We start from the raw sequence: 22473 nt of genomic DNA on the forward strand, positions 1-22473 counted from the left end.
AATTCCCTTTCATAGTGGTGCACTGGTCTGAAACCCTCCTCTTAATTATGCTCTCCCCCTTTCAACTCTTTTCTCCTTCAGCAAGAATCTCTAATCTCTTTCTCAAACACTTCACCACAGCTCTCAGATTTGAGATATTTTGTAGTCTAATGTCGTCAATAGGACTCTTAATTCGGGTAATTTGTCTTTTTACCCAGAATCATTTTTCCTGTAGTTTATCCCTTGCACAAACTAAATTATGCTTTTTAGAGATGAGTAGTAGAGCCCACTCACATTTAGTCATTTGAATCTTTAATTATTGGGAGGAAAGATAGAGAGCAGTGCAGACGAGACAGCACTCCAGGTTCCAGATGTGGTGCAGAGGTATGTCATGTTTATCTGGGGAGTAAACATCATATTTTAATAGTTATTCACAATGGTTATGGTTATGTGTGGTGGACGCATTTTCAACATGATATACTATACTGTACTGTTTATTTCTATTACAGCTCAGTATTTTCATCTTCTCTTTCCTTTTTAATCACATCTCTGTTATGCAAAATGCAAAGTAGCAGCCTCCCCTCTGATGTCCGTGTTGTCTTTCTCTTTCAGGAATCCAGAATAAACTGTATCCGCATCGCTCGCAAAGGTAATTTAACATGAATATTTCTCCTACAAGCAGCATGACCTTAAATTAATTGTAGATCATAGCATCTAAGTGCTTTGCAATACTGTCTATTTTCTCACTGTTAGATGAAATGTAATTTCAACAGTGCTGCACTGTTATTCACCTCCTCCTCAAGTACAACGGTGGGGATCTGGACAAATTTTCTCTGACAGTCCTGGTTGTTTAGCAGTGGGCCTCAGAGAAAAGGGCAACAAGCAGGGAGGGATTAGAGGTCAGGCTTTCATCCTATTTTTTGGGGGCAAGACGCTGGGACACACTATATCAAAAGCAGTCTCTTTGTTCTCATCAGCAGCCCACTACATGGCTACATCTAAAGGGCTCTGACCTCAGTGTGGTCCAGAAGGGTCCTCCAGATCAAAACTTCCAGATGGAGCTACCTTGGCCTATCAGTATGAGAAAGCCCAGCACCCCACTCCACTCTCTCATCCCTTCTGTACCTCAGCTTTTGGATTCAAAGGGACATGAAAAGGGCAGGGAAATTGACTCCAAGCCCTGATGGCAGGAGAGGCCCTCTACCACAGTACACTATCAGATCATGGTGAATAAAAGTCATGTATTTATAGCTTTCATAGCACCGTAACAGTACGCAGAGCCTTGCAAGTAAATTGACTTGGCGGGAAATTTTTTTTTTCTTTGTGAAGGCCCTTTTATGTGAGTGAAAAAGAAAGAGATGAGGCTCTCCTCAAGCATAAAGCCATAAGGCAAGGCCAGCCATTTCAGCTCAGTGTCTCACTCCATCTGCCCCACAAAAACACCCGGTTGGGCATTGATTAATTATGCTTTCTCACAGCAGAAAGAGAGAAGTGAAAAAAAGAAATGCACAGTGGAGTTATAAAAAAATACAATCTGAATGTGATATGGGTAAAAATAAGCAGTGAGAAAAGATAAGACAAAAGAAAGAGGATCGAAAACTTCACAATAGAAAGTAAGGGTTTGAAAAATTGCCAACGAAATTACATCATCTACAAGCAAGGTGATGTAAAAAGCCCATAAAAGGTAAATTGATAAGAAGAGGTTATTTCCAATTTCAAGGTGTGACAGGTCAGAGGGTTTTTTGCTGTTTGTGATCTCCATGATCCTTCTACCATTAACATAGCTTCTGCATCATCGGGTCCTTAGCCATTATTATCAAGCAGCCCATCACAAGCAAAGTGGAGGCAAATGATTCTGGCTTGGATAACAAAGCTGGAGGATTACATTTCAACTCCCAGGTGACAGTTTAATTAAGGATCCTCTGGCAGGCTCAACACAACAATAGACTTCCATTTCTTCTCTAAGTGCCAATTTCCACCATCGGGCAGCTGGCAGGTGCATGGATTCATGTGGAAATCTATTTCATGCTCATGTTTGGCTTAATAGAAATTTCGGGACTAAATGTGGCAAAACCGCCTTATCTGTCCAAAATGTCAGAAAAGTGAAATTGATTTTTCACCTCTTCATCTATATTTTAGGCAGTATAAAGTATTGCATGTTTCACTTGTACATGTAATTTGAAATGAAGTCACAGCATAAAATAAACAGCAGCGTCTGAATTTGTGGCACCTCCAAAACAGACAGAAATCATCTTTTATTTCCAGTTGCACTAGCTCACAGACACAAACGTGTCTTTGGATGTAAGTGTATGCCTTTGTGAATAGAAACCACCCAAAAAAACAAAAAAACAACAACTTTGATTCACAGTCTGATAAAGCCCTCTGCTAACACAACTGCATAAATAGTAGACTTGTCAGATGTCGTCTATACAGTGAAAAGCACAAACAGAAATGCCACTTTTTTGGAACAATATGTTACATGGGATTAGCAGCTTAAAAGGCTGTCGTGAGCCGTTTGAGAAAGAGCATTTCCTTTCTAATATCACCCATCATTGATTAAAAAAATCCCAGCAAACAGTAAACCGATATTGTCCTACTTACAGCTTTATTTGGGATGAGAGTTATAAAGCACCCGTAAAATGCCCACGGCTGCAGATAGTTAGGCTAAAACATGGCTCTGTTTTCATTTTCCCTGCCCCAGATCTGATTCCTCCCCAGCAGGCTGCAAGATAGAGCTCTATCCCCAGGCCAGCTCTGACTTTCTACTGCTCTCGAGATGAGGTTGTACTGTTCCAATAAGTTCAGAAGGGCTAGTTTCAGGGCTGTCAAGGCCTGGAGGACAGGCTGACACACACAGGAAAAAACTAGATCAGTGGGCCCCTAGAACAAGGCAAAGAAAGATCCACTTATCAGTAACATTTACATAAGTATGAAGCTTTGTGCCAGAGAAATGAATAACCTGCTATTATGATAACGGCCTTTCCAGTGGCTCATAGACACCAGGGCACCTTGAGATTATACTGCAGGGTTATGTGGATGACTTGTGAGTCAAAAATGTATAATATCTAATTCAGTATTGTAAGGGCCAAAGTTTAATGCATGTGTCATATCATAAAATGTACAATTACAATATGAAACGTTTACCATTAACCATTGCAGTGTCTTAGATTAAAGAACAATATGTTGCAGGCCTCGTTTGTTTGTTGCTTATGTGACTCCTACACAAGCATAGTTGCAACTGTTTCAAAAAAGTTTTCTTCTACATTTAGTGTATTTGTAACAAAATCCTTATTATCCTCCTGTGTAAACGCTAGTATGTATCTTGAAAAGTCTAATTGGCTGGTTGAAAAACTCTCAGACAGTCAAACTTGTATTGTGCTTACAAGACATCATCAAGATCAAGTTGTTATTATGTACTACTGGTGACTGCAGGTTTGTTGGGCTGGCAGTGTGGGCAGTCACTGTCTCTGCTTTATTTGTGTGTCTCTTTCATTTTTGCCAGCTATGTGAAAATACCTCTTGAAAATACCAATGCTATAGAAATGTAGCTTTGGTGCTAAGACCATTATGATTCAGTGTGTCACCTCACAGCTGTCAGGATAAGTGTGAATATCTGTATTGTGATGTGAAAAGTTGTGAGAAAAGACGTTTTGTGTCATTGAATGAACTCAAAGCTGTGGATTTTCTATTTACCCATCTTCAGTATTCAGTTTTTCACATGCTTTGCTTTAAACTTTTCCTTGAATAATTTCTTCAGTCATTTCCTCATCCTTTTATGCACTGCACTACTTTTTTAACATGCATCTATTTTCCTGCTTCTAGCGGCCTGCAAAGATCACCGCAAGGCTTTGGAGGTATCCCAACACTCAGAGGAGATGGGGCTGATTCTCGGGGTGTGCGCTGGAGGTCTGGTAGTCCTCATCCTCCTGCTGGGTGCCATCATCATCATCATTAAGAAAGGGTAAATGGCCGCTGATAACAAACATGCCTCATTATGCCCGATCACACCACATCTCCCTCATTGTTTTTCTTTCATGTTTTGTTTTATAACAGTTCAGTATTTTTTTTTTTCATACTTGCTGAACTTTCTAAAAGGTCAAGCTTGTTTGGGGAAGATGCTGGACTAACAGCCAGTGCTAGACTGTTTTCATTCCCTTGTGGTGCACCAGAGGGACCAAACATTTCTCATCTGCTGAGCCTATCTAGGTGTGAAGTATTTAATTAAAGGCGGATGCAATTCAATTAGCCACTTAATTACGCACACCAAGCAGAGGCCTGACCCTTAAATGAGATGGTAATTGGGTGGGAAAAGGTGTGCTTTTAGAGATTATTAGCCAGTGATCCCACAGGTCTGCAGTAGATCATCTACATGTCTGGCTTTGAATTTACTTTAGCTGCAGAGGTAGCTCTGCCTGAGTCTCCAATAATACTTAAAGAAGATGTATTGACATCTAAAGAACCTACAATGCCGCAAGGGAAGTTTCTCAGAGCTCCAGCAATCATTATTAAATGGCTGACATAACGTACTGGGTAATATTGAATAGTGTTGATTTTGAGAATCACCACCACTCTGCACATTAGTCCGTGTTCCTCTACTAAGCCACCATGAAGTTCGCTCCAACAGAATTGATTGCTAAATTTGCTGTGACAGGAAGTCATGTAGTTTAGTCCTTGAAATGTAACACTGAGACATATTCGACTGAAGGAAACACACATCTTCTGCCTGGCTGTGGTTTTGTCTGTCAGCACCTGCTTGGTACACTCGCTCGTGTCATGTGGCTGCCTGCACAACCAAGCTCATGAGGGGACGGTTCACATTTTCACTGTAATCAATGCATTCTGCCCTCAGCTGACATTGCTTTCATCTTACATCTCTTCTTTCTCTTGATTTTTTTTTCTCTTTCTCCTGCACTCTTGCCAGAAGGGACTACTACTCTTACTATCCGTAAGTGACCCCACCTCTTTTCTTTTCCATCATTTTGTGATCTATCATATACATGCTTGTGCTCTGGCTGTAAGTCATAAGTCATCACCTTTTTTCTCGTTGTTCCGCTCTGTTTTTATCTCTTTTCTATGTGCTGTATCTCAATTGTATTGCTTAACATCAAAATGTCTTTTTTCCCCCTTTCTCTGTCTCGTCTGTCTATCTTTCCTGCATCACATTATTTTCCTCCCTCTTCTTCTTTATCCATTAATAGGAAACCAGTGAACATGAATAAAACACCCATCACCTACCGCCAGGAGAAGAGCCATATGGGTTCCATGGAGCGCAGTTTTACAGACCAGAGCACCCTACAAGAGGATGAAAGAATGGCCCTTTCCTTCATGGATGCACACACCTGCGGCACACGCAGTAAGAAAAATGCACTCAAATATACAGTACAGTATAACTAAACCTACCAGCTTACCACAACTGCACATTGCAATTTCAAGCTTGACATTCATCATCCATCACTTTGAAATCTTGTTGACCGCCACTCGTTCACTCCATAAATGTCTGAATCATTCTAAAATATAGTTATCATCTGGTGTGAAAAACATTCTTTACTTGCCCTCCACTATTCACCGCCTGCAGGTGTTAGACAAGGAGTCTCACAAGGTTGCAAAAAAGTGAGAATTGCACAAGTGAACTAACCAATTTGAATAAATCAAAAGAAATGATTTGGGATTCTTGTCAGTACCTCGCATCTTGATCTCCTTTCTAATATTGTCAGTCTCCAGAGAGGAAAAGACAGATGTGTTTACTCTAAAGTTTGTACAGATCTTAGTTGGTTTCACACATCATTCAAGACAGAGATGCTGTCACATCTACATAAGATCTATTATGAAGACATCTTTGCCCATAAAACCTCCAAGTTTAATCACAGCACTTTATTGTATGTGTCAGTGTCAGCATTCAGTGAACCATTATGTGATGTTAACATATTTTGAGACTTAACACAGTGTGTGTCAGATCAAACGAAGCACAAAATGTTTAAAAAACTGTTTAATGTTTTATATCAAAATCTCTCTTGCACACATCTTTTCAGCTGTAGTTGCTCTTAAATTGCAAATGTGACTGTGTCTGGTGCAGGTGACGCTCGTAGTTCAGTGAACGAGGCCAGCAGCCTGCTGGGAGGCTCCCCAAGGCACCAATGTGGACGTAAAGGCTCCCCCTACCACACAGGGCAGCTCCACCCTGCCGTCCGAGTGGCCGACCTTCTCCAGCACATCAACCAGATGAAGACTGCCGAGGGCTATGGCTTTAAACAGGAGTATGAGGTGAAAGGGCGCTATTACACTCTGCTCCTACACGCTTACAACATAAGACAATAGAGGCAGCTATTACACTTGAAATTAATAGCGATATAAAGTACTGCTGGTGGTGTGTCAGTGTCAAATGCTTCTACAGAACAGTGTAATATAAAACCTCTCTATTCACACTGTGACTTTAGCAACGAGGCTTCACTATAAATTGAACAGCTTGAATGTAATTTGTATTTTTTTGTTTCCACAGTACAGCAAGTGAGTGAACAAGAATATTCAAAAAGCTTTTATGTACATAATCCAATGTCAGAGTTTTCAGTGCTTGCATATTGCATACTGCATATGATAATTCGTACTTAGAAAGCAGAACTGAAGTGGCATTCATTAAAAGATGATTAGTTCAAACATTTCAGAATGCACCTTCATTGTTGTGACTTTCAGTCAAATGAAAGCTATTTTTCCAGTCATATATTTCATTGTTTAAGTTTTCTTAAATATAGTGTTAAAATCTCATCTCATCTCGTTCTTGTGAACCCAATATCGTGTATGGTCTTGTGAGCTGAGTGTATCGTCACACCCCTACTTTATATTATATTTTACTTTACATTATATTATCAATCAATCAATATTACTTATTATAAAACCAAAAGCCTATAACCTACTGTTATTCCATGTGTCCACTTTATAGCACCTTAGCTGGATTAAAGTCACAGCGGAAGAGAGTGTTTGTCTGTGGGTTGTCCATGTGCTTTTATAGCAGCTAGAAGGCATCATGTCCCCAAGATTTCCTGGTTCTGTCTCAAGGTCTCCTTGTACTCCTGTATGCCCTCTATACAATATTTAAAAGAGAGATGAGAAGTATCTCAACAGCAAGGTCCCTGAAGTTCGTTGAGCTCCTTGTTCTAGTGAGGCCAGACACCATGTCAGAACTGCTTATTTTGGCCTTTTGTATTCATGATCTCATTCTTTCAGTCACTGCTCAGAGCATGTTGCTGTAGGGGAGGTTGTAGCAAAGACAAAAGATAAAGCTCCGCTTTGTGGGTTAGCTCCCCTTTCACCATAGTGAAGTGGAACTTCTTACTCAGTACCTGACCATGGATGTTGTTGTTCAGTGCAGCGGGTTCATGGGTGGGTTTTAGTATTTTGGCGCACACCGACCAGAGGAAATTGCCACACTTCAGGATCAATTTTTATCAAAATGTTGGCTGTGCTTTACTAGACGTGTGTCTGTATTAATGTTACCAGTTACATTTACTTTGTTACTATAATAAAAGTGCTGAGCTGTATTGAGCTATAGTGAGCTGTCACTCAAAAACTCATTAGCTAATGAAGGTGCAGCCTTAAAGAACCCGCCCATGCGAGAGGTTTGTGTCAGAACTGCAAGCAAAAAATCAGGGAGTGCAAAGGATAGAGCTGGGAGCGCAACCGTGCAAAGCCGTCAGTGAGAAAGAAAAAGAGAGAACTGTAAACAAAAGGACATGTTATGAAAATAGCAAAAGACCAATAGCTTACATGATTACACAGATAGTCTGCAAGTTATGACTTTTTTTTATTTTTTTTATTCTATCTCAGATTATTGTTTTTGTTTGATGTTTAAAAAGTACTCAGCAGATTGTGGATGAGATTTCCACACGAGGAGGTGCACAGATTCAGTTCTAGCCATAGGAAAGAGCCTCAACAGCCTTAACCTGGCATAAATGATATCAGGGAATTCAAAAGAGTTTGAGTGTGTCAAGTCTGTAAACTTTAATCCAGACACACAGCCAAGGTCAGAGGTTGAGGTTTGGATGCTGAGGGAGTGAGGTTCAATGATGAATGTGATAAGTCAGAAGAGCTTCAAAATGCATTAGGTCACTTGTGGTCTACAGCAGATTTTGATGAGGGGTCAGCTGCTTGTGTAGGTGCTTGTAACTGAATAGTTCAGAGGGCTTTTTGTTTGCTCTGGTCTGAATAATTTGATGAGTTGGTGAACTTTTTGCATTTCCCGCTTGGTTTGGTTTCTTCTTACACACATATAAATTGAAGCGAGCCAAAATGCAACATCCCAAGCCACTTGAGAACCTCCATTCATAGGTCAGATGTGTCTGGGACAGGGCAAGAACATAAACACAGATAGAAGGAGGTCAGCTGGCCAAATACAACATACGGTACTATGTTGCGCCAGTCTAGGTAGGACCTTGATTCATTCTCCAGCTAGTTATTAGCAACTGTTAAATTCACACATCTGACAGAGTACCCCTAGTAGTTATCATTTTCCCACCACAAACAAACCCTCCAAAGTTTCTAGATCAAACCAAGACCACTTCCTCTAAAGGGTCTTGGTGAGGTTGTTTTGGTCTGCACCTGAGTACGATTACTGTGTTCAGACCTAACCAAATGAATCACGCTAAGAAAATGAATCAGAGTTAAATTTAATAGGACTAAAAAGTATAGGTGTGAAAATAAATAACCTTAATAGTTGGAAGCATCATGCAGGATTCATTATAAGACATTGAATAAATATCTGCTAACTGGAGACTAACTTGGAATGAGAGAGTGGTATGGTGTGGGAGCCCATCAATCCTCCTCTGACTTCATCCATGAACCCTCCTCTCCACCCCCTGAAATTAATTAGCAGGGTTAAAAAGGCATCTGGATATCACTGCTGCTGAAAGTATGAATAAATCATCCTCATTTGGGTCCATAGAAGACCTCAGTCATGAAGGCAGGCCTGATGAGGTTAAACGTCTCAGGAGGTGCTCTAGCTAGTGAGTCCCCTGTCCACTGCTAACAGATTGTAGGGTAGCAAAGAGCAGAGAGCTTTTGAGCATGGGAGACTTGAGTGGGAAGGGAAGAGAGATGAAAGAGTATGGAGGAAGAAATATGGGGGAAAATATCTCTTGGCTCTTATGCCCTGTAACCTCCAAAAAACCTCTTTTGAGAGGCAATGTTGGTATTTACCTCCCTCTGCAGTACATAGGGCAACGTAAATACTCTATAATTCACAAAGGTAACCATCACTCTCATACATAGAGCAGCTGTCAAGAATAGTGTGTGGTAGATGTGGGTTAGTAGGAAGACATCTCACATTATAAGGTATTCTGTCCTTCTTGATGTAGGCAACAGTCACATACTGTAAAAATATCAAAAATATCAATCATGTTGGATTTGGAGGTCAGAAATTGGAGCAATGACAATGTTCCATGATGACCCCTTCTTATGTTCAGAATGATCCATAAAAATCATCTTCTATCTATCTTCTGGATATTTGGCATAATTGGTTTGGCATTAATGAGAAACAAAATGATCATCAATTCGAACTTCTAATTAGCCAGGTCTAGGAACAGGTATGGAAATGGTCCAAATGTGTTTGTTTGTTTGTTTGTTTTTTTTTTGGGGGGGGGGGCATTGTACAGATATGCAGGTGGAATGTTAGTCCTGAATTGAACTATAGACGTATGTGTTTCATAGAACATTGCTTATCCCCCCGCTGTTATCTTTCCCCAATGGAACAATTGTGGCTGAAAGTGGAGATCACATCCTGGGGAGAAGTCCATTCCTGTCACCCCACAGCATATGGCATTCATGAAAAAGAGAAAACATCTTTTGTCTGTGGTTCATAGTTTCCCCCTCTGGAACTCTGCTTGTAGACTCATTAAATTGTCCCTCACGGGCAAAACACACTCCACTCAAAAAATCAATACACACCTCTTTGTGTTTTTTTCCCCCCTCTCTATGCTAGAGTATACTTTTGACAGAGTTTCTTTCTCCATTATGAAGCAAAATGTAGAGGAGTGTAATATTACCCTCCCCTGGAAGGTATAGGCACTTATTTCCCCAAAGAATACCTAAGTTGTGTATAAACATTGATCAAGATTTTACAGTGAGTTGTAAAGGGACTTATATGTGTGGCAGCTGCTATCACTACTGTCATATTCCCACTGCAGAAACTTAAAGCAACAAAGCAACAGCAGAGCTTTACTTGGGGAACCCAAAACTTTCATTATACCACTTTCCACCTTGAGGCTAAGGTGAGGAAGGATGATGGACTTATTGATTCAAAGTTTATGTGCAGCAAAGGCAACTGAATTACTGCACTCATTTTAAATAACAGAAGCTACTTCATGTTACCTTTTTGGGGTAGCATGAGTCAGGCTTATTTATTCTATTTCTGGAAAAGATTATTCTGCTCAATTTTCCTTTGTTCACAACTCATGTATGACATTTCTGATTGGATTTTGACTTAATGTGGTGAGATAAATCCCATCATTATTTTTTAGCTTTTTGAAATTACAACCGAATCTCATGGGGTTGCAAAAGTTATAGGTTAAAGGGAAATTACATAAAAGTTACTACATGGTCTAAAAAGGGAAATTTATGGCGGACAGCATGTCCACAGTTGCCCTTTTATGGAAGGGATACAAATGATTATGCTCACAAATCTAGTAATTTTTTTTTTTTTTTGAAAGGACATGCCTCAGGATTAGTTAGTAGCACATGATAATATCACCATTTCTTTCATCTCATTTGAATCATTTATGTGATCCTCTTAACAAATGAACCTCATCAATCCCTGCCAATGAGGGTTTCTAATCAATCTTCCATGGGTTTATATTATTTTCCTTCAATATACTGGTACTCTGCCTCAGTTTTTCTTCCTGTGTTTCTCTCCCTGCTTCTCTTGTCTCTCGAGAGGGCTATGCAGAGGAATGATGGAAGCCGAAAAACAAAGAGAGCTCAGAGGTCTAATGTCAAAAGTATAAGGAGGAAGGAGGAAAAAGTAGGAAGAGATGGACAGGGAGAGAAAATGATGATCTCGGGAGAGAGCATGTGGAAAGAGGAGGAATAAGTGAGGAGGAGGGTGTAATCCCACGCAGGATTTGGCTGGTTCTTGGCTCTCTGTGGGGAGAACTGCGTTGTAATCCTCTGCTCAGCATGCAGACTTGGGCAGAGTTTCACCAAATTCCCCTAGTGGCTGAAAACCCCAGGGTGTAGACTGGTATAAGTGTGTGTGTGTGTGTGTGTGTGTGTGTGTGTGAGTGTGAGTGCGTGTGTGAGTGCGTGCGCATGTTGCTCATGGATCTGAAGGGGCTATTTGCAGGCTTAATTTGGCCACATGGTGGACGCTTGAAAGTGGCTTATGATGATATGTGAGAGTAAGCGCTCGCCCGTGCATCCATGCAGACAGGTGGATGATGGGGAATGATGAGATGTGTTAGTGAGTGTGATGTGTGATATAATACGGCTGAGCAGCCTGCCTGAGAAGATGCAATTAGATGTCATCTTTCCATATAGGTATTGATATACTGTGTATAGCAGCATTCAGAAAGTTACTGATCAATAAACATCAGCAATATTTCATGTCATTTTGTGACAATTTATAGCTCATGGAAGAAGCTCACTTCTGTTTTTTGTGGGGTTTTTCTACCATTTATCCTGTGGTACAAACTGTATGCAGTTAATGATAGCAGTAGCAGATGTTCTACTCAAAATTCTTTGTAGTTTTTGAAGCAATGACTCCTTGATTTCGTACTGAGTGAGTAAAGTAAGCTTTTCATTTCTTTCCAGTAACCATCAATTTTGCCATCTAAAACGACGACTGTTACTGGTAGATTTTACCAGGCTAATGTTAGTTCCATGAGTTGATTGAAAATGCTTGTCTCTCGATGCTCGATCTTTGATGCACTATATGCATTATATACACTATATAGCTAAATATATGATATAGGCTAAAAACAGAGGATACAACAGAAAATCAGCATATTCACCAGCTGATGATACATGTCCAGTAGGAGACATGGAAATAAAGAAACATCATTGTTCTTGCATTGCAGTGTGCACTACAGTAGTTAGTCCTAGTGCCATAAGTATTATAAGTAAAGGGGAGATTTTCTTTCCCTCTGTCGCCAAGTGCTTGCTCATGAGGGAATGTTGGATCTCTGCAAAATAAAGATTATGCCCTAGACCTGATGTATATGGAATGATTTGGAGCTCTAAAAATAAAAACTGAATGAATTGAATATGATATGGGAAAATGTAAAATCATACTATTATGTTATTCTAACATACCCTTGTTTTGAGGCTTAGCTTACGTTATTAAACTCTGGCTAAGATTCACTAACGCTTTTGTGCCCATTTTTCAGACACTAGATGCATACAATTATAATGCAACAAATCACAGTATGTGGTGCAAGGTGTGCCTCTTCTCATTGCAAATGAGGTAATAATAAGAGACACATGAACAGAGGCTGATACATGTTCTGTTGGACTTAGTAAGGTCGCAGACTGGATTTACAAGAACCACAACATTTATAAGGCAGAAAAATAACAGTTATTGTATTAAAAACTTATATACAACTTTAAGAAATTATTCAGCAGAAATATAAAAAAGATTAAATTAGCTGCTACTAATGATTGCTGCTTAGGTGAGAGCAGACAAACACACTGTTTAAAATGTTCCTCACATTTTTGCCCCCTGCTAAAAAATGACATCCTCCAAATTCTATAGATGCTGAGTACCACTTTCACTAGAGTCCCATTTAACAACTATTGTGGCATTTAGAGAAATCCTGAGCTTGACAGGCCTGCCGTGCATATGGCTGCTAAGCTATAATTAGTTTGAATCACCGGATGTAGACTGTGGGTTTAACCCTGCCATTAAATTATCTTCCCCTGCTGCTATCTGCATTTTACCATTTTTAAAATACCCCTCGCTATGGAAAACAACAAAAACCTCTGCGCTAGCAACCTGCACAAAACTTCGTGCTACTACAAGCAAAAACACACACAACTACAAGTCGTGTCACGCAGTCAATACGCGTTTTTTACTGTTGTCTTTTTGTCTCACCTCCCCACGTGCAATTTCTCCACCAAAACACCATCCCAAGACGATTGTGATTGATTTAAAGAAATAAAAAAGCTATAATTTGACAGGAGCTGTTTCAGAGAGGGGTTTAGCAGATGGTCGATTTTAAGAGTTATGTCATCCATGAGCCTCACCTGTAATAGAAATACATTAATTGTTTATTTTGATGTGTCTCTTTAAAATCACAATGATTGTATGCACAAAATTTGAACTCAGTTGAAATATAACCATTGGGTTCAAATTTTGACTATTCTCTTACAAGAATAGGTGCAACTGGCGACCCATAACTCTTAACGGCTAGGGGATCAGATGAAGATGATATGATGCTCGTGGCACTGTTTTGTTTAATTACAAATCACGCATGAATCACTGAACCTCTCCTCAGGATACAACAGCTCTTGATCTAAGCCTCAGCCATGCTTGAGACATATGCCGACAGGCTTTTATCACGCTAACCATGAAACAAAATAAAAGATGTGTTGAAACGGTGATTCAGTGTTTATCTAAGATGTTTGAGTGGTTCCTATCATCTACAACAAGTGTCCTTTTCATCTCTGCAGAGCTTCTTTGATGGCTGGGATTGCACAAAGAAGAAGGACAAAACCAAAGGGAGGCATGACACCTTGTCAGGATGTAAGTCATCAGCACACATTTTGTCCTGTATAAAAAAGAAATCTAAAATAATGTGAAAAGTTTCTACTTCAACACCTTGTACTTATATTTTTATCCATCTCAGATGACCGCCACAGAGTCAAGCTCCACCCCCTTTTGGGAGACCCTAACTCTGACTACATTAATGCTAACTACATCGATGTGAGTCTAATTCTCTTTTTTTCTGCCACTGTTCGACATGGGATACAAATTGTCAGCCTCTATTGAGTTTCTATCTCTCACACCCTGCAAAGCCACAGTCCATCTCTCTCATTGCTGTAAGCTCACCAGTCTGCTGGCCCACTTTCACCTGGAAGCTTTCATCCAATCAAACACCCTTCTTAGCGGTGTTTTGCCAGATGTCATGGTTGTCAATTGCTGCCCTGGATCCCTGACCCAGACTAAGTCTGCTATCACTTTTATTAAATGCATTTAATGCCTTGCAGAGGAGATGAACCTTTCTGTAAGATGCCACAAATCCCCCTAAATGAAATAGACGTGATTGATGTTATTCAATCTCTGGATGGGCCGAAAGGAGATGATCCTTTCCACTATTCACCTTAACTGTCTGCCACACATGCAGTGCCACGGTAACATTCTCACTGATCATATGAAATACATGTACATGTTGCTAATGTGTCACACAAGGTCTCATTCATACGTGTTCCCATTCATAAAAGCTAGAGGAGGCTGTGTTTATTCAGTTTGTAGAAGTGCACATTTAGAGGGAAGTATTGAAGAAGTCAAACCAGATGTTAGAAAATAGAGTTTTAGCTACCAGATATACTGCAGATAGACATTTGCATTTGTCTCCCCGTTGTCAATTTGTTGTAGCGGGGTCGTCAGCTTTTGCAACTCATTTGAATTATGTCAAGGGAAGTCTGGCAATCTGGTGCTATTTCTTTATCTCACAAGATTTGTATTGCACCCCTCTCATTGGGACTACTTTAAAGTAAATATTGTTTGAGGCATGGTGATGCACTCCCACTCCTGTTTGAGGTTGATAAGAGGTTATAATATTATGTTTTTGTCAAAAACTTTATAAAGATTATAAAAATATATTTTTAGGGAGCTAAAATTACAAGGTGCATAAGTTCTCATTTGATCTGTTTGGATTCGTCCTTTTTTGGACAAATTGTATCATCAAAATGTTGACACTACAGGGCTTTTTTCCTGTCTTTTATTTCCCTGCAGAGAATAGCCAGTGGTGAGATGCTTTTAGAGGGTTCATTACAATGAAAGAGCATTAAAAACCAGGCTTGTTAGGACTGTAGTTATTGTGTTGGTCTCCATTAGTGCTTAGGCCACGGAGGTGCAGGCATTAGAGAGAAAACACCACTCAACAACCGCTTCAGTGTCAGTCATGTTACTCCATGACAAAGCTGACCTGGAAAGCTGAATAGTAACTACTTAGCCACAGTGGAGCATATTTTGGACCACCTGTGATTGTTTCACCAGAGGTTAAATGGAAAAGTTTTTCCACCCTCTGAAACATTGTTGTGCTTTCAAAAGAGGGGTGAGAAAGTGCAAGCTCTCCATTTCCTCTTTCTCTGTCACTTAATGCCTGAGTCTTTGCTTGGCTGCAGTGTGTTTTGCTTAAAGAGTTTCAGAACTTTGCATATGTTTGACAGCTCCCTGCATTTGTTGCAAATGTGGAGCTGTCCACTGCATCATGGCTGTTGCTAATTTACATTTTGCCTGCATCTAAGGAGTAACAGGGTCTTACTGTCAGGTGTAGCATGGCCATAAAACCAAAATCACATACATGTATAGACGAACATACACTGTCATGCTGTTAATTAGTTTAGTCTATGGTAAATGTAGTTAATGTAAAAAAATAAAAGTAGTTCTAATACCTAACTTACCTTAAAAGACCCGAACACATAATTTTTCCTTCGTACTGTGAGCAGTTGGGTTATATAAAAACATACTTATTATTTGAGATGAGTGCAGATGAGAATTTTTTTTCCTCTGCTTTTGTCAGGGGGTGGAAGTGGGAGGGGTTCAGTTGGAAAAAGATGGTCACATACAGTATATTGGTGCATCAATCTCATATATATCAACATTTGAAACAATATAAAAACAGTTATGCAGTTATTTACTTATTTTGCCAGGCTATTGTCAATCAAATCTGATCAAACCACACCCACGCAGCCCTAATGAATCTGATTAGCTCAATGTTAAGCTTTCAATAAATAATACCTTAACCTTTAACCTTAATTAATGCTGTCGTGGTCATGAATATTTAACGCATCAGAGAAATACTACAGATCAGAATCCAAGTTTTAAGGGGCTTTAAAGAGTAATTACAGGCATTGCAACTCCTTCTTGAAAGTGCTGTGGTTCATCACAGTACATTTTTCACCTACCTCAAAAACATACCCTAGTGAAATTACTCGTCCAGCCAATTACGCTGCAATGCAAAATGCAATAAAATATAAAGACTATTGCTGTTCATCTTATCTCCCAATTACCACTGTCATGTCTGTGAGACATAGCAGGATTTCGCTTGTCTTTACTTACTTTAAGATAAAAATTCTTAGCACAAATGAAACAGCATGAAATGAAACTGAAAGTAATTTTCATTGAGAAAATTGTCCCCTAAGTTATAAATTACCACGAACAATGAGCGCTCAAACACATAACCCTAAGTTTTGCTGTACTTACACAAAAAACGCTTGCATGCACACACACTTCTTCCCACCTGTCTGTAACCAAAAACTGCTATTTACCAAAAGCTTCTTTCATTAACTAGCCTATATGTCTTCTTTTTCTACCCCCCTCCCCACTTCCTCGACCTTGGACCCTGTAGATTCGGATTAACAGGGAAGTAAGTACTTCACTGCTCGTTCTTTTGCCTGCCATCGATCTATTTTTGCTTCCCCCTCCCCCCCCCCGTTCTCTTTCCACTTCCCACTTCTCTTTCCCCTATCATCTATCCACAAATGCTCAAAGGTCAGTGTGCTTCAGGTTTGCCCACATTTAACAAATAAAGGTATAAGAAAACATGCCCTTTTAGCTAATGATTTTAAATGAACACAAGGAGATGTGTCCTCTCTGGGTAGAGGACCCTGCTGTCTTTGTTAGTTCTCATAAGTGGCCAAGACTCAGGAAGTTTAGTTGCTATGGTGACCATCTTAAGTGGAGGAGTGGTAGCATTCATGCTGATAGTGTTTGGCCGGGGCCAGAGGAATTGTGGATAGCAGGCCTCACAGCACTGGTCATCCATCTCCATTTCAAACATGTCCCCGTTTATCTGACTGGGTGCAATCCATCAGCAACGTGGACTGACTCAGTATATTAGGAAGATGCCCTCTGCAAAAAGATAAAAACTGTTACCAGCATGGATTGTATCATCACACTGATTTGATGAGAGCTGGTGGGCTTGGGACTTTACTCAGATTATTCCCTCCCTGCCTTCTCCAGTCCACAGCGCTGTGTAAGGTAATTGGGGCCAGTTATCTTTTCCAGCTGCTCCTCTCAAAATGACAAAAAATACATGAACCACAATGTCCATATGGTTTCCAGGGTGATGTCTTCATATATGGATGTTTCTGAAACAGATGTCTCACTCACCATTGCAAGGTTAGACACAGTAAGAACTGCATATTTTCAGGAGGACTTCCTTTGAACAGTTGGATTGTCCTTTAAGTGTCCATGCATCAAAGTCCTTCAGGTGGCCTCTGATGTGTTTATTCCCCGTAAGGCTGTCGAGGTGACATTTCATTGTTCATCCATATTCACCCCATACCCACTATATGAAAAATGTCTGTCATCTATATCAAAGATTGTCACATCCTTTGATATGAAGGATCTTAGAGTATTGAACATGTCAGATTTTTCCTCTTAAGATTCTTTATGTTGGTGATAATGTCATGCATTTATGTGAAACCTATGTAAGACATTCCTCCACTCGTTTGATGTGTTTTGAAGACACACATATGTGACATTAGATTAAGATTTCAAAGGTTTTGGTTTGTGAGCGTCATCATCTCAGATGTAGTATACATTGCATCTTCAGTGAATAATGATTTGACTTCATGGGACAGCACATTGAGGTTCAGTTTGATAAATAAACAGGACAACTGAAATTGAAGAGCCTGTGCCTTTAGTTTCTTTATCATGTCTTTATTAAATTGTCAGAGGGATTTGGGCATTGTTCAGTCAGCTGGCCTGACCTCCCACTGTGAAAAAAAAATTATCGCTGAAGGAATAACTTTTATAGAGACTTATCACCAGTGTGTCAAGATGCAGTAATATGTTCCCTAAACTTCTTCAAAAACTCTGTGGACTCTCTGAGGGCAAAGTCATGGTCTTGAATCAGCGATAGGTCAGAGAGAGTGGGAGAACAAAAATGCAGCGAAGACGGGAAGAAAAGGGTGAGACAGACACCCACCCCATACAGCTGTACCTGAGGTGCAGATGGCTTACTCAGCATGTCATCCCTCTTCTCTCTTTCAGGGCTACCATCGATCCAACCACTTCATCGCCACTCAGGGTGAGTATTCATATACACACACACACACACACACACACATACACATTCACTATAGCAAGGATAGTTGTTGTACATGTGTGTGTGTACATTCTGGATGATAAGTACCTTTTGTCATGGTGTAATAAATTGACGATGATCCAACCAATGGTCCTACCCATGCACAGTCCCTTGCCAACAACATCTCTCTGGCAAATCCAAAGGTGATAGTCTGACTACCAATCCGTGAAGGCTGTGTTAGTAATGTCAATGAATTAATCATGAGAGGAAGTGAATAATTAAACACATTAATTATAGCTATTCAATCTTTGTGACATCTGGAGCATTATGTTCATTTTTGAAGGGAGAACCTTTAGTTCACCCTCTGTAGCTCAAATACAAAGTTGGTTCTGATGGACAGTTGGACTGTTAAAAATTTCTAAACCCCCAAGGTGCATCTGTTTCAAGGGAGCCCCCATCACAAAGTCACTCAAGGTCTCCTCTGCTTATCTTGCACCAGCACCTCCTCTTTCTCTGTAAAAGAGAGACAGAGAGAGGCAGATGGAACCTGTAAGAAAGGAAAAAAAGATGTCAGCAATGTTTTTGTCTCTCTGAGCGTTTTCCCTCCTACGTGATCTTCGTTTTAAACTTGTATCTTGCTTCCTGAGCGTCTCCTCCTCAGATGACAATGAGTGACTGATGGTCTTCCAGGCTTTCATCATCAACTACTGCTGTTGTTTTGTCACCCATCACCCCTTCCCTCTGCCTGGAATTCCCAATAGCTTTACTGACGGCACAATCTTTAGAGATCAGTAGCCTGCCGTCTAAGGACACTTAGGTCACAATAATACGAGATTTTACAACAGAACTCCCTTTTTGAGCCGGCAGACTTTGATGTAGCTGTTTTTTCTCTCTGTCTGTTATTTCTTCCCTCTGCCTACTAGGACCCAAGCAGGAAACACTGTATGATTTTTGGAGGATGGTGTGGCAGGAAAATTGTTTCAGCATCGTCATGATCACAAAGCTGGTTGAGGTTGGCAGGGTAAGTGATGTGGACCCCCCTCCTCCATCTCACCATTTCATGTGTTTGATACGTGTTGACCGCAGTCAAAAAGTGCCACTTGCATGCAAACTCTTACTGTGCATGTAAGTGGCAATCAAAAAGCTGTTAATACTTGGGACAATGTCCTGCACCTACTGTATGTTAAACCTACAGATAACACAATAAATCTTCCAAATAACGTGTCTGGAAAAAACCCTGCCAAGTTGGACTGACGCCAATGCTAATTTACCAGAAACAGTAAACAGTTCAGAATTTTGCTAACATTAGCTATCTAACACAGCAGGTCATTATCAACTTACATTAACTTACCAAAATACTGTGAGAATAGCCCAACAACTATCAATAAATGCTCACACTGCAGGCAAAGTTCTCCCCAATTTTTCCAGTTTTTTATTGAAATTCAAGCAGTTCAAGTCCAGTGAATAGCTTGAAATTGTACAAAGGTAGGTGGTGAACTGCCAGAGATTTAAAAAAGGTAAGATTACCCAAAACTGAAAATTATACAAAAACACTTAAAAATGTAGGTCTTTCCTACAGAGAGATTGCAAAGAAAGTCAAGGTGTCAGTGAGTACAGTCTCCTTCACCATTAAAAAACACTCAGAAACTGGGGGAAACTCTGACAGGAAGACCCAAAGCCATGACAGAGTCAGAAGACAAGTTTCTGAGAGTGGATTATTAATATATATTATTAATAATTTCAGATTTTAGATATATAATCACTTATACCTACTTATACTTTATAATTACTTTATTCTACATTACAATTGTGCAGGTGTGATTTTATCTCCAGCTGTCAAATTAATTTTTAGAATTAATCCTATAAGATTATAATGCCTTCACTCAGAATTCAGCGCTTAAATTTCTGTTAATGGAAAGGACCTTTAATCCCTGGAAATCCAAAAATGGCCAAAGGAAGGGTATAACAGTGTCATTTAATTTATTCAGCAAACCCTCACTTAAATCCACAGTCTGTAACTCTTAACAAGTTCACAAGAAAACATGACAACACAGCCAGTTGGATTGTGAATAGCTGGTTGATAGTTAGAATGATTCCGTTATGTACTTCAGTGATGAAGTTAGACCACAATGACTGGATTTGACTGATTTCTACTGGAGCAGAACCACCTACAGCATTTTAATAGCAGAGATAGAGCAGGATTTTCATGTATACAAACACTCTTCTCAACAATAGATTAATAAAAGGATTATACATTAATTAAATAAAAACACATTTTTTAGACTTGCTTGCCTCTATGGTTGGCAATGTTGGTTGGTCCGCTTACTTGGTCCAAACTGGAATATTTAAAATATTGAATGGGTTGTCATGGGTTTCGTGCGTGTCCCCTTCAGGATGAATAATGATTTGGTGATCCAAACTTCCAATATATTGCAATCATCAGGTCAAATGTGCCTATTAGTTAGATTTTTTTAACAAAATACCTGCAAAACTAATGGTATTCCCATTAGCCTTAGCTGTAATCTGTGTATATTACTAAATATCAAATAGCACACTATTTAGTTTGTTTTTGAATTAAGATCTTGAACATGGTAAACATTATACCAGCTCAACATCTCCAGCATTTAGTTAAAGTACTGCTGTGCCTCAAGAAGCCGCTAGCATGGTAGTAGATTCTTGCTCTTGTTTTATGTTGCTTATGTTATGTCAACATGCTTCTACAGTTTTGTTGGAGCATTTTCCAGAAATGTCATCGCAAGGTTTAACTTGGTTGTGTCACTATTTTTAAACAGGTGAAATGCTGTAAATACTGGCCTGATGACAGCGAGATGTATGGTGACATCAAGATCACTCTGCTAAAGACAGAGACACTAGCTGAATACACAGTTCGCACCTTTGCCTTGGAGAGGGTGAGTTACCTTCAAGATTTAAAATTTGCCTACCTTCTTTTGCATTTGGTAATAATTGTTATAACGTTCTCATTTTACAAATGTGATGGGTAGAAAGCAATCAGATGCTTCTGACTGCTAGTTCTTTAGTTCTATTTCATATATTACTATGACTTGTGTTTTTCTGTTACCAGGTAAAGTATGAATTAAAATTAAAAATAGTTTATTAAAGAAGGGATTAGATACTTGACAGGATTTACTGCTGATGGGCATGAGGGCCACATGTTAAATTGAGAGGAATTAACACCAGGAGCTATTTGAATGTCCCTGCTGTCTTTCCAGCATAGCTGTTACAGTGTTTTGCCCCTGATGGCTTCCTTGCTGTCAATCTCCCAGGGGATCTCTCATTGGAAAGGCTCAGAGCAACACTGGAGTGACAGTGGCACAAACACAGCATTATCATCACACTGTCACATTCGCTCTCCATGGGCACGCATGCTTCTGCTTATTCAAATGGGCAAGAATTTGGGAGCTGGTGACAGCTTGTTTTTCATAGCTCTTTTCTTTTTTGGGATTTCTGTCTTCAACAAATCTTTGCTTTGCTCGCTTTAGTTTGTCATCTCTGTACTGAGGAAGAAATTGCTGTGTGACTGCAGCAGGCTCCCAGTAGAGAGGAGAAACCTCCCAGCTCTCCCTTAGCTCAGAGAGCCTCAGTAATTCTTTTCCACATGTCTGTCACACTGCAGCTGCTATAAGCATGTGATGCCCAGAGGCCTAGCTGTCCTAGAAGACCTAACACCCAACGTAAATAATGTCCTGGTTGTCCTCACACTGAACCGAAAAATGTGTCCCATCTATCACGAAGGGGAGCCATCTCTGAATGGGTGGGAGCATTTCTTGGATGAGAAAAGGGCCTGTAGGCTACCATGGTTTGAATGTAAGCCATATAAATGTAGCTTTTTCCATGTAATGCTAATGTGTACTGTGTCTCTGTTGACAGAGAGGATACTCAACCAAGCACGAGGTCCGTCAGTTCCACTTCACATCCTGGCCTGAGCATGGGGTGCCCTATCACGCTACTGGACTGTTGGCATTTATACGTAGAGTGAAAGCCTCTACACCTCCGGATGCTGGCCCTGTGGTGGTCCACTGCAGGTAATGTGTTCCCTATTAACTGCTGTAAGCTGTTGTTTCAAAACTAAACCAACAATAGTGCTGTTTGTATATGTTTTATCACAAATAATTTATAGAATGTAATCAGTATATTTACCATAGTGTAATAAAATAATAATAGTTTTTGAGACTTGGGATTGCTATAGTGTGAAAGTAAAGATTTGTGTGACAACCCTCATCTTACACATTGTACTGTA

The 22473-nt window shown here is 39.9% G+C and overlaps 1 protein-coding gene across 3 annotated transcripts in view; it reads left to right on the plus strand.

The window, feature by feature from the left end:
- ptprub (protein tyrosine phosphatase receptor type Ub) overlaps positions 1-22473 on the plus strand; it is a 159916-nt gene that overhangs the window by 126401 nt on the left and 11042 nt on the right. Inside the window, exons 13-24 of one of the 3 annotated variants that reach the window (XM_053327511.1) lie at positions 592-628; positions 3802-3940; positions 4901-4924; positions 5178-5332; positions 6053-6240; positions 13630-13702; positions 13806-13882; positions 16533-16550; positions 18182-18218; positions 19139-19236; positions 21008-21124; positions 22104-22258. In XM_053327511.1, the coding sequence (XP_053183486.1) occupies positions 592-628; positions 3802-3940; positions 4901-4924; positions 5178-5332; positions 6053-6240; positions 13630-13702; positions 13806-13882; positions 16533-16550; positions 18182-18218; positions 19139-19236; positions 21008-21124; positions 22104-22258 (1118 nt within the window). Of the gene's footprint in view, positions 1-591; positions 629-3801; positions 3941-4900; positions 4925-5140; positions 5333-6052; positions 6241-13629; positions 13703-13805; positions 13883-16532; positions 16551-18181; positions 18219-19138; positions 19237-21007; positions 21125-22103; positions 22259-22473 lie in introns of all 3 variants that reach the window. The other 2 variants (XM_053327510.1, XM_053327509.1) reach the window with 2 other exon arrangements.

This window comes from Scomber japonicus, chromosome 10 (assembly GCF_027409825.1).
Source record: "Scomber japonicus isolate fScoJap1 chromosome 10, fScoJap1.pri, whole genome shotgun sequence".
Lineage (NCBI taxonomy): Eukaryota > Metazoa > Chordata > Actinopteri > Scombriformes > Scombridae > Scomber > Scomber japonicus.